The sequence below is a fragment of the Hyposmocoma kahamanoa genome, unplaced genomic scaffold (genome assembly GCF_003589595.1).
Source record: "Hyposmocoma kahamanoa isolate Upper Pololo Valley unplaced genomic scaffold, ASM358959v1 200, whole genome shotgun sequence".
NCBI classification, from domain to species: Eukaryota; Metazoa; Arthropoda; class Insecta; order Lepidoptera; family Cosmopterigidae; genus Hyposmocoma; species Hyposmocoma kahamanoa.
Window position 1 is genome coordinate 171,819 of NW_020653724.1, and position 13,611 is coordinate 185,429.

Here is a 13,611-nt window from a genome sequence, read left to right on the forward strand (position 1 = left end):
CTGTAATTGTATTTGCATGTAATTAAACAAAAGAAAATAATAAATATGCTTAATTAGAGAACAAAAGAAATAAAAAATGGAAATGTTCAGTTAAAGCTAGCTACATTCACATTTAAATGGCTAAGCTTATTCTTTGCCTTGTCACTTGATGCATCAAAGAGGTGAACTAAGAGCCACTTAACGAGACTATGGCTTCCAGGTACTTAGGATTGCCACCGCAAAAGGCTTGCCGTGAGTGGTAGCACTAAATGCTACGTAGGGCGCACTATAAGCTTCCGGAACTGGCCACTTACATAAATAATATTTAAAAAGTAATTATAGCATTTGAAAATGGAAATCTTTGGCTGTAGAATACGGTTTGTTTCATCTGACTGTCACTTGTTTTCACATTGTGGCGTCATTCTAGAAATTGGTTGTCCACATCACCATGGATTTAACTCGTGAAAATTTTCTACGACTTTAAGTGTAATGTAACAGCTCAGCGGAGTTTCGCTCGGCTTCAAACTGCTTTTGGTGATGAAGCACCATGCAAAACGACTATTTATAGCTGCTGTGAACAAGAAAAACATCGATGCTGTGCGCCGTATGATCAAGACATACAGGCATGCGACATATCATGAGATTTGGACATTTTTAGGCATAGTCATGAGTCAAATACAATCAATACTACACAAACATTTGGGTGTGAAAAAGCTGTGCTCTCGGTGGATCCTACACAATTTGACTGAGGCTCAAAAAACGGATCACGTCACTTGGTGCTATGCCATGCTTACCAGATTCAACGAAGGGGCGTCAAATTTGGTGTGAGACTCAGTAACAGGTGACGAAACATGTATTTATAGTTGCGATCCCAAAACAAATCAGCAATCGAGCGTATGGGTCTTTCGAGATGAGCCGAAACCAACTAAAGTGGCGCGCGTGCAAAGTGCCTCTGAGCGGATGGTAGCTTCTTTTTTTAATAAAACTGGACACGTGGCTACTGTTGCTTTGGAGAAACATTGTACCGTGAATAGTGATTGGTACACGACCATTTATTTGCCGGAAGTTATTGACAAACTCCTTAAAAGTAACCGTAAACGCCGTATCATCTTGCACCACGTTAATGTCAGTTCCCACACGGCCAAACAGATAAACGAATTTTCGAAGGTGAACAACGTTGACCTTATGAGCCATCCCGCGTACAGTCCCGACCTGTCACCTCATGACTTTTATTTATTTCCAAAAATTAGGAACCAGTTACGCGGTCAACGATTTTCGTCACCTGACAAGGCTATCGAAGAGTATGAAAAATATGTTTCAGAGATTGTCACGGAGGAGTGGCATAAATGTTTTCAAAATTGGTTCATTCGTATGAAAAAGTGCATTAACGCTAACGGATAATATTTTGAAAAACAATCAATTCATTTGTGACCATTCATAGTATTTTTTTCTTGTTATTTCCGGAAACTTATAGTGCGTCTCACGTATCTAGACAACGTCATGAATATAAATCACACTTCGAAATTTAAAACCCTTGCAAAGTTTTAACAAGAAACTAAATTAACTCCGGAGCCCAAGCAGCACACCCATATCTAAATATATACTATAAGATATCTAATACAATTTAATTCTGTTGAATATTTTAAGCGTTCAAATTCCCTCAAGATATCTCGAAAAAGGTTTCTAGATAATTTAAAGTAAAAGTTTGCACAACTTTATTAGTAGATCACAAGAGTGCTTTGAGAAACTATCTGTAGGTAGTGTTAAGAGTGATTCTTCTCTTTTTTCTCAAGTAACCCTTCTAGAATACTACAAGACCATTTGTAGAATGTAGACAGTTTTTATTTAGTCTTGTAGACAGTTTTTAGATAATTTATAGTCTATGATAGCTTTCTTAGTAATGCTATTTTAAAACCAAAATACTAAAGCGTTACAAACATAAGACGCAATTCTCTTAATACTAATAGATTTCAAGTTTAATGAGTTACAAAATATGAACTATCAAAATTGCAACATGGCGAAATTAGATATAATATTTTTGACTTTTTCGCGCAATGTTTGATCGGAAAGCGCAAATTGACGTGTGACTTTACATACATTGTGAAAAGTGATGTAATACCTGCCTTAAAAGTAATGCGCTCGCTAAATTTTAAATATTTATGTATAAAATATAAACTTAATAAAAATACAGTTATCGATTTTCGGTTTTAAATGTTTATAGAAAGCTTAAATATACAAAATAACTCACAAAACAAACCATTTCCAAGAAGTTCTAGGCTTCATCAAGCTAATTTCAACTTAGATTTACTTTTTAAAAAGAAAAGAAATTTTTCTCGGCTACTTCACAGTCATTCTTTAAAAATAAAAATGGCGATAATTTTTTAAAGCTTTTTTCAAAACACCCCAGCGTGTTTGCATTTTGTCTATAGTTTTATCTATAGAATAACTTTAGAATACGAAAAGATTATTTTTACTTGCTTGAGTGTAGTTGATCTTGTAGAAGAATTTTCTTAAGAATTTTCCTATGAAGTTTTTATGATTGTCTACAAAACGCGATGTTTCTAAGCGCTTTTTTCTTTCGACAGTTTTACAAAACAATTGAAAAAATCCAATTTGTCGCAAAAATACGTTATTCTGTTAAATATATGGAATGTGTTGTATATGACTACAAAGGTGGATTAATTCCCTATAATATAAATATAAGGAATAAAAACCCTAATTGTAGTGTTTTTTAAAATAAAATCTATTGAAGACGCGCAATAAGGTGTTTGTCAATAAGTACAGACACTACAGAATGTCTATAAATTAAATATATCTATAATAAACTTAAGAATACTAGTTTTTAGAGTATTAATAGGCTTTACTGGAAGTGTATAGAGCAATTTTACTAAAAATAATCAGTTATTCTACAGATGAACTTAAAATAAGGACTATAAGAGTAAATCTTAAGAGAGATTACACTTAATTAAGTTGTTTGGTATTAAGAATGTATTAAAATTTTGACTTGAGTGAAATTAGTCTATAAGAACAATTTCTTTTTTATAAAATCATTTATAGAGAACTATTATCTAAACCAATACCATATTAAGACTGTTTATGGATATAACAGTTTTAAGGCGTATAAAGTGTGCTCCTTGGGAGGCGTTAATCAGAATTAAATTAGGAAAGTTCATTATCTAATTTGGACCGGGTATCGAAATTGGTAGTTTCTTACGTGCCCCTTGACGTATTCATGCTGCTAACGGTTGGGTTGCTGAGGTCATTGAATGTAATTCTTTAAAAAAATTGTTTTCATGTTCATATATTATTCACACGGCAGGCGCGGGCAGGACGGGCGACGAGCGTGTGGGGCCGAGGCAAACGATAAATTGTCCACTCACTTAGCTCTCGTGAATTTTGCACGCGCTCTCAATTATTTACAACCCTCCCTGCTTTAGTTATTGAGTATACCCAATTCTTTTTCGCCGGAAAATTACTTAAACTGTATTTTTTAGGTAATCCAAAAAAAATATGTTATGTACTGACTGCAGTTTACGAGTGGTGCCCGCAACGTCTTGTTCCAAATCTTCGGTGCGGTAATGTGGTAGCTGTACTGGCGCAGTGACTAATAATCCAGATGAACTTCTAGCGAACAACCTATAAAAGTGTTGTTAAGGACAAATCTGTACTCATTTTAAAATATTTGCATTGTTAAGACGTCATTTGCATGCGTAGTGCCCTTCTGCACCAATTGGCGCGGTCGATACAATTGTGTATTGTATACAAATGATTCTATCAGAAACATTTCTGTGTTATAATTTAGTTCTTCAATCAGTTTGAAAACCTGGAATACTCCACCTTTATGATATCCATGCCACGAGGCGTTTTGCTCCATCTATCTTAATGTATATATGGCAAACGATTACAAAACGCTACCGGTATCTATATTTCCCATAAACTACAATTTACAATCAAACTACATTCAAAATCGTACCAACGCCAATCACATCATCACTAACCACCATGTTTACGAGCCTCATTTACCCGTTTAATGTTTTCACCCCTAATCGACAGTGTGATTCCTTAACTTACGATTTTTGTTGTTTATTTTTTGTACCTTATTTTACCTTTTTCGATTACATGTTACTATATAGTCCTTATACTCATAAATACCTACATATTTGATTATGAATACATGGTTTCTATTGTCTCAATCCTCTTAGATTTTTCATGGCTGTATAACTAACACATGGTTTATCTAATTTAAATCTGTTTTACTCGGCCATTTTTCATCATTATATTATTATGACTATTGTAGATAATAAAGATGATAGGGTTTAAATTAGAACCTTGTGGCACCCTCCTCTTGTGTCAACACGTGACGACAGTAGTTGTGACCTATTCCTGTTAGAAGTTTCGACGTTCTAAGATATATTTTCGGGTAACCTCCGAATCATCTGATGGCGGGTTCACAAAATTAGTAAAAGTGTGTTTGACAGTAGGATATTCATAACTACGCAGTCAAAGGCTCTTAAAAAACTATTAGTGCGAGGAAGGTTCCTTGTTCATTGCTTTATGGTGATATAATATGACCAACAACTTTGATTACAGCAATAATCGTGCTATTTCTATTACTCTTTTTTACTGTGCTGTCGTACTACTTTATCCTAAACACAAAATGGATATTAAGGACACTTCTTTACTTTTATAAAGTAAACTGTAACTGTACAATAAACATTTCACAACAGTCTCGAGAATGGAAAATTTCGAACGAATTTGTGAATATGACTGTCAAGAACAATAATTTTAATTTTGTTACAATGTTCATAAATTACATTTTTATAAATGTACTGCGATTAGAGATGCGTCTTTGCCCGATAAATATCCGTCAAAGGATAAATGTCCAATAAATATCCGATTGCACTGAGTATTTATCCTAAAACATGGATTTTATTTTTTTTTGAGTTTTTTATAATAAAATTCATTAGAATTAATTTTTTATTAAATAATTACGTACGATTACTTCTCATTATGCCTTTGTTTTATGTAACAATACTGTTTTAGTACCTAAGTTGGTCGAGTCGGTAACATGTTACTAATGATAGGAATGTAAACTAATTGCAACATAATCACCTAAACTTTTATCAACTTAAAGTTGGCTGGTAAAGAAAATTGGATTGACAGAAAGTTATCAAATGAACTGTAGCCCTTGAGCTGACCTATCCTGCGTTAATAAATGCGACCCAACTTTATAGTCTTGAGGTCTACTGCGTTATAAATAAAGTCATGTTTGAACTTGAAATAGCCCAAGATTTATCTTTCACATTTCACACACAAAATCTATTATTTAAAACACATGATATAAAAATAAATGTTTATAATTTTGTAGGTACATAAAGTCTTTCGATGCGCAGTGCGAACACAATTCTCCTTAGCGGCTCTCTCCGCTAGTATAGTATTCGATAGCGAACTTAGGCTTTGACAAAATAGTGGCCATGTGATTTTGAATTGAATATCCTTTGTATTAGAATTAATTATCGTTTAAGTATTTCAAATGAGAACTATACAGATTTTTAAAATAAAATATTGAACAACCGAAAAACCTATTATATAGAATATATTCTATATACGAAGCTGAACAACTGTACAATAACGGACCAACTAAGTAACCTGAAAAAAAAAATCCATACAAAATGTTAGACAGCTGATTAATATTGTGTGGAGACAATTTTTATTTTTTTAACAAACTACGCATTTAAAAAATAATAGGGTTCACGCAAAAATACGGGGATTTACGGTACTTAAAAGTATTCTTTTTATTACTGCGTGTAGAAAAGAGGTATAACAAGCAATATACTATACGTGCATGCTACTAAATTGTATCAATATTGACAATTCAGCTTAAAAATATACTATTACTTTGTTTTAATAAATACAAATAAACCACGATTTTTTTTTGATAAATATCGAGAAAAATGGATATTTATCCATGATCATCTCTAACTGTGATGGCAGTGTATTTTTATAGTATATATTAGTTTTTGTAGTTAGTTATTTATAAATATATGTTTTGTTAGTTATATATATTAGTGAAGTTTATATTTTTACACTTATCTCACGGAAGCTCTGTTTATAAATTGAATAAAACTGATCAATTTTTTTCTAATCAACTCAGTCTCATGAAGGAATCATGTCATTGTATGTCTCGACGAAAAAAATCGGGACAACCGGAGTTGGTTGAATTTCACAAAATATTTTTCATGCAATATTAATACAATAGACTATTTATTTATTGCCAATACACTCAGTTTCTTATAGTATGATTTAATTATATGGGAAGAAAGAAAACGGGACGGCAGAAGTTGGTCAAATTTAATAAAAAGTTTTTTCATATAAAATTAATAACACTGTCAAATTTGACTTGAAGATATTTCGTCAAACATTCGTAAACTAATAAAAATCCCTGTATCGTGACCGGGTCAAAAGTTCCCATTATACTGGCAGCATTGCCTCTTACTGCACCAACCACGACCCAGAGCAGTGATCGTAGCCCCTGCCAAGAGACAATAAGTGCTTGAGTAGGTAAATAAATCATCTTTTTAAGTTTTATTATTAACATCTCTTTGAAGTGCTTAAAGCGCTAAAAAAAACGTAGTATATTATTGCAGAAGCCGGAAAGTAGCGCAGCGTATTCTTGTATTATATGAGTCAGGCAATCCCATTCCCGCCAAGGCTTTTTTTTGTTTAGTGCTTTTCTCAAATAATGCGAGGGAATAATAAATTCCTAAAGAATGAAGGAGAATGTATAATAGACAAAGTAAAACAAGTTTACCGTGATAAATTTTGCTTCTTGTTTTAAATTAGGCTGAGTATACGACATACAGTTCACAACTGTCTTTACGCTGTTCTCGCTAGAACTCATTTTCACGAAGAAAATATAAATAATACAAAAATAAAAATAACTAAAAAAGAGCATCAACTTATTCTTTCGTTTATTTTACCTCAATTTTTTAAGCATGTTGTTTTTTATTGTTAGTTAGATATATTATTATTTGAACGGATTCGTCTTATCGCTTCATCTTTTGAGTACAAAGGGACAAAAGACTGAGTCGCTTCTGAAACATTAAGTCCATGTGCGCTTTTAAGTGAAACAAGAGCTAATGGTTTCATTACACTATTGCAACAGAAAGGAGCTCTCTTCCAAGCGATAACTTGCATCAGTGCTAACAATAGTTCTTCAACTTTAATACCCATAGACTATGATCGAAATTCTAAATGAAAGCGCCCATGTCGGTACTGGGTGGACTGCTTGCTTGCTATCATCGAGTATATTACCAGAAATAGAGACGAAATGTCATTTAATTTGTTTGAAAACTTTGAAAACTATTCTGCCATATCATTACTGTCACAACTGCGCTCCGATTGGCCAGCCCGGATTCGAAACAATTGACGGGTATCGTTAATAGTTGTCGTCAATTGTTTCACTTCAAATCGACCAGTTAACTTGAGCTTTGCTATAATGGACGAAAATTGCAAAATTACATATTTAATATTTAATTACCGATGAAATTGTATTCTGTTTGTTTTGTAATTGTTGTAAAAAAAAAAATGTTTTGCTGTTTTTCCCCACACCGTCGAAAGGAACAGCACGCCATTGTTAGAGATATCATCTTTATTACAATAAATACAGAATATCTTTGGAATATACGGAGACGTACACACAGGTCAGTTGTTGGCGTTCTATATTTCAGTGCAAACGAGAGTTCATTGATAAAAGTGATGTATCACTGATGAGTTTTCTAACTATGGCCCTTATTTCGTCTCTATTTCTGGTTATATACTCGATGCTCGCTACTTTCCCTCGCACGCTTGGTCAAACGAGGTTTATCGTATATGAACGAATATATTTTTTTAATTCTCGCAATTAAGGACACTGATGCCAGAGAGTACAGTTGCTCTTTAATATTTTTACATAGCAGTTTATTAGTAGAAAGGCAAAGAGTTGCACGCTTCCTAAACATTGACTTACAAATAAATGGACGACGGGTCTAATACAAAAACCACGAAAAAATGTCGCAAGTCCACCTATTTAAACGTAGTGGCATGTAAAGGAATATGAAAAAGCTTTTAAATTGTAATGTCATCGCAATACTGTCTAATTTTGCTTGCTTCGCTGTCAGTCAAACAAACGAAGACTAAAGCGTGAATGACGCCCTGTATACGATTTTAACGCCCTGTAAGTTCGGACACTTTTTAGCGCGGACCCGACGTCCATATAATTGTAAGTCAATGTTCCTAAATGACAAATTTTGTGGGTTCTTTTTCTAAAAAAGTAATGCACACATTTTCGAGCACATTTGAGAAAAAAACATTTTCTACTGAAAGCTCTAAACAAACATAGAATAATGAAATCCACGCTTCGCTGCTACGTCCACATGCTAGAAACAGTGAGTCAGAAACAATAGCTTCCACCCTTGCACCACACAAACATTTCGCTTTAATTTAAACTTGTTGTTTTCTGTATCTATACAGTAACGAAAACAACAATCGTCTCTGTTTTCTATGAACCTATTTCTGAGAATACCATTAGTAATATTTCTTGAAAAACAATAGTTTAGATATAAACGGTGAATGATTATCAATTTTAGTCATAACTGACCATTGGATTACACGGGGTAATCCATCTATACATCTTTAATACACAATATGTATATTTTTCTTATTTTATTATTCATGATCTTCACCCACACTGTACCCAATCATTGCTGAGGTCTCCTGTAGTTCCGGACATCTATCACTCACAAACTTGTGTTGTGTTTATTTCACTCTTTATGGCCCGCGTCTTTCATCTACCCATCTCGCTGTAGGATGTCCTTCATTTCTATAATTACTTTTTAGTCACCATTCAGTAGCTTTACTCCATCTATCATAATCACGCCTCTCAATAAGCTGTGCGCAGCTCCATTACCAGATGTTCTGTTGGTATTTTTCTTTACTTTGTGTTGTGTTGACGCCGTTTAGTAGGTCTATTCCTAAGTTTTGGACGGACTTGTACAAAGGTTTTTATTGTATTCGAGGCAACGCAATTATCATTTTGAATTGAACATGTACGGTGTAAAGTTTATAGCCAGACTTATTCTACTGTTAACTGTCAAGGTACATTTCGCTGATCTAATAAAGTAAAAAAAATGAGAGATTTGGTACCTAGTAGTAACACTAATAAGAAATTTAGGCGTCCTTTTGAACAGAATATTAAAGTTTATACCGTATTGTGATAAAATAACATAAAAGGCTGATCAAATACAGGGATTTGTACAGAAGCTCATATGCGAGGATTCTTAAGGTGCTTTTCCAGTGGCGAGGCAAGACGAGACAAGGATTGAAATTTGTGTGGCTAAAGTGAAAAAAAAAATTGTATTATTTCGGTAAAAATGGTCTAGATTGATGAAAACGTGCGAGACGAGAATTGAAATATTTGTTGGTGTAACATAGTATGTTTATTAACTTTGCCATAGAAACACGATTCACGCAATGCCTTGTGCATATCTGCCCGAGACCGCTCGAGCTTGTTACGAAACCGTGGGCACATACAATTTAAGACTTTAAAAAGATGGCTTTTCCGCAAATCATTGCAAAGACCTCGCAGTTGATTATTAAAATTGGTAACCTATCACAAAGTAGAAAATTTATTGTCCGAAATAACGTTTGTTCGAATTTTCATTACACCGAAAACCGAATAATAACGAAACAGTAGCAATTTTTTTTTCAGTTCTCGTCTTGCCTCGCCGATGGAAAAGCACCTTTACAGCCTGTAGGCAAAATAATTTCATATAATAACGTGATACGCAGCCATATATGCCGTGCCTTTATGAATAAATAAATTATATGTTCTTCATCGAGTTTGGGGATTTTTCCCCTTATTCTTCTACTTATTATTATTTACTGTATACACCAAATGGTTGAATTCCACAAAATCGCACAAATAAACATTTTTATTTTATTTAATGTAAGTAAATTCATTGATGATTGTTCTTTTCTGTTTTACGCTTAAGCTTTTAGCATAATTTCAAATTTGTTGAACATTTAACTTAATAAACATTTGCTTACGGTGCGTCCTGTGAACAGGAAACTTTCCTTCCAACAAATCAGCGGTTATTATTTCCATGTGTAAGTTCTGGGTCCATATTTAAACAAGTTTTTATTGCTCTGAATACTACGGGCTGCTAGCACAAAGTTGCTAAATTCGGAATGTAAGGTTGAACCTTTATTCTTTATTGTGCCTTCGTTGTATCTGGTTTTTCAGTAGAGACCTAACATTTTTTTTATATCAATAAAACAGAATTGTTGAGATATCTGAGTGAAATATATTCCAAGTGCAGTACATATATTATATTTGAGAATGGAAGTTGATCTCGTTCATGTGACCAGCGCGTGCACGTCTGCAGCGTTCAATTCTTTGGAGCCATATTTCTACCACTTTTCCACTCATATCAGCGGAAACGTTGGAAATTTCGCGTTTCATGTTATTTCTGAGCCCATTTGACGTTATTGGCTTGTAGGCTTAAACCAACAACTTAACATAACCCCATATAAAGTAGTCCAATGGCGTTAAATCGCACGAGCGAGGTGGCCATTCGACCGAACCATTTTGCGAGATCACACAATTACCAAACTTCCTCTTCAATAGAAGAGATCGAATACCATTCTTAAATGTAACATGTGTACTGCACCTGGAATAATATTCAGCTCAACATCTCAATTATTCTGTGTTTCATTGAAATACAAAATTGTTATGACCTTATTGGAATACCCCATATCGCTGCTTTTGCGCCTGCAAGAACAATAAACGATACCGAAAGGTCATAGGTCACATCATCACTTATAGCGAGGTGATAGTGGTTAAGTGTGTATCTATTAATTACGAATTTTCCATTTCTTGATATAACTACACGCTTAGAATAATAACGCATAGAATGATAGTTTCATATCAAACGAATTGTCACAAGTGAGGCAAAAATCAAATTCATGTAGGCTAGTTTTAGTAGTAGATTAATTTTCGGTTTTAGTGAATATTTATATAAAAATACAAGTTGAAACGCGTGACTTCCTTGTGGAATGTGATGTTAGTATCTATTCTATGTTTGTCTGACGTATTTTTACACTCATTTACCGCACATTTCGTCATTTTTAGCTAAAATTCTGGAGCTGTTCGCGGTGCAAGTTGACCTTGAGCACTGACGGCCCGCCCGCTCGTGTAGACCCTTTGGGAGCGCTTCAATTTGCCTCACTAAGCGTGTGCGGGCTAGGTTTCTATGCGTTATTATTCTAAGACTACACGATGACTCTGCACCGATATACGATACATCAGCTTTGCCCTCTAAATACGCCTCAGTTTTTTAAGCCACTTGTTTTTGAGACAAGCCGTTGGTCTAGAAAGCCACCGACATATATTATTTCACGATTTCTGTGATCAAGTGGCTTGCACACTTTTCACGGTGTCGCCATCACTTAGTTCCCGGGTTCGATTCCCGGTCGGGTCAGTTAAAGTAAACTAAAACTACTGCTCGTTCACTGTGCTGACTTCCCTAAAAAGCTCGTTCAACCGAGAAATTCTAGGTGTTACTTACTGACTGTAGAGCCATGTAGTTCTTCCATATATATATCTTCGCGCCAGAACATCATTCAAGTTACACGTAGTTATTTTTGTAAAACTTTATAAAATAATTTTGGCTAGTTAAATATGTTATAGCTGTTTGAAAGTGTTCCAGAAAGTAGTATTAATCAATGGTGAACCAGTGAAGTGACATAATTTAGTGGAATATAATCTCTAAATTCCATAACATTAAAAAACACCATCAAGTGCTTCAAAGATTCGCATTGTAGTGGCGAACGCGTAAGCGCCAAGTATTTCACGGCGCTTACGACCTCGCGAGTCGCGAGGTTTGAGCCGTGTTTGTCATTCAGCACTCAGTATTTTTTGGTTGAAAATAATCAAATACCTACCTACACCAACAAAATTGATGGAACTTGTTTATTGTGAACTAAAAATCTAAGAGAATATATACAGAAAAACTGTAATATGGCACCTATAAGGTATTCTTGATCTGGATGTAAGGTTGAGTATACTAGCAGTGAGTTCTTGACATGTTGCAAGTGCTCAGCTATCTATGACCTTGACTGCGCCAATGTGTCCCAACAACGTTTTAGGAATACAATGTCAAGGCAGCAGAAGGGTAACTGGTGCTGCGTGGAGTGTAAGAGCAAGCAGCCAAAAACGGGTAACATTAATACGCCTATACGGGAGCTTAAACACACCTCCGTATCGGAGACCCGCGCGGGTATACAGAGCACCGGTAATGAAAATGTCACTTTTCGTAAAACAATTACCCGAGTACCTTCTGGCTCTGTGACAACTGATTCGGACAATAATGAAGTGAACACGACGGAGAAATGGGACCACTTCGCTGGTACTATAACTGAGCGAGTGCTAAATGCTATCAAAATCGAGCTACCTTCAATGTTGACTTCGGTACTCCAACAAGAGCTTTCTTCTATTAAATCTGAGATACAAGATTTTCGTACTTCAATGGCATTTTATAATACAGCATATGAGGAAATGAAGGCTACGACAGAGAGTTTACAATCAGAATGTGCAAAGTTGAAAAATGATAATAACCAATTAAGATCAACAGTAACAGATTTATCGTCGCGTCTTAATAACATTGAACAGAACTTGAGGGAGAATAATTTGGAGTTACATGGCGTGTCTGAACATCGCAGCGAAAATCTTTTAAACTTGATGGAGCAGTGTGCTAAGGTGGTTGGATATAAATTAGTGGAGAAGGAAATTGCTCACTGTACTAGAGTTGCAAAACAAAATAAAGACAACAAAAGTCCGCGTACTATTATTGTTAAGTTTAATGACATCAAAAGTCGTGATGCTTTTTATTCTGCTGTATATCGGTATAATAAAACCAATCCCACTGACAAGCTGAACACTGCACACTTAGGAATGGCAGGCGACAAAAGACCAGTCTATGTATCGGAGCATCTATCGCCTAGCAATAAGATTCTGCATATGGCTGCGAGGAAGAAAGCCAAAGAACAAAACTACCAGTTTGTTTGGGTTCGAAATGGTCGTATCTATGCACGAAAAAACCCGGATTCGTCATACATTCTGATAAAGAGCATTGACAGTTTGGACCTTTTACGTTAATTAAAGTTTTTATTTTTTTTTTCTCTCTAAAATTACATTATGAATGTTGTCTGGATGTTCAAAAATATAACAATGGCTCTTTCCATTTACTATCAAAACGTAAGAGGTCTAAAAAGTAAAACTTTGGATGTATACAACTCGGTTCTATGTAATAATTACAATATTATTTGTTTATGCGAGACGTGGCTTAATGAAACGGTACTATCTTCTGAATTATTTGATGAAAGATACATTGTGGTGCGTAGGGATCGCGATGGCAACTTTATGAAACGTTTTAATAAGCATCATGGTGGCGGAGTACTCATTGCTATAAAAAAAGATATTGATTTTGTCGTTAAGACTGAATGGCATTCAGATATTGTTGAGGATTTGTGGGTTCAGTTAAAAATTGGTCCAACAACTACCATAAATATTTGTATTGTGTATCTCCCTGATTA

At 34.7% G+C, this 13,611-nt stretch overlaps 1 protein-coding gene across 1 annotated transcript; it reads left to right on the forward strand.

The window, feature by feature from the left end:
• Window positions 1-12,172: 12,172 nt before the first annotated feature.
• On the forward strand, window positions 12,173-13,174 carry LOC113226749. Its single transcript, XM_026459478.1, has one exon. The coding sequence runs from the start codon at window positions 12,173-12,175 to the stop codon at window positions 13,172-13,174; it is 1,002 nt and encodes a 333-aa protein (XP_026315263.1).
• The last annotated feature ends 437 nt before the right edge of the window (window positions 13,175-13,611 follow it).

What these genes read in the sequence shown, in the direction of transcription:
- LOC113226749 (XM_026459478.1), top strand. Translation starts at nt 12,173, where the DNA reads ATGTCAAGGCAGCAGAAGGGTAACTGGTGCTGCGTGGAGTGTAAGAGC.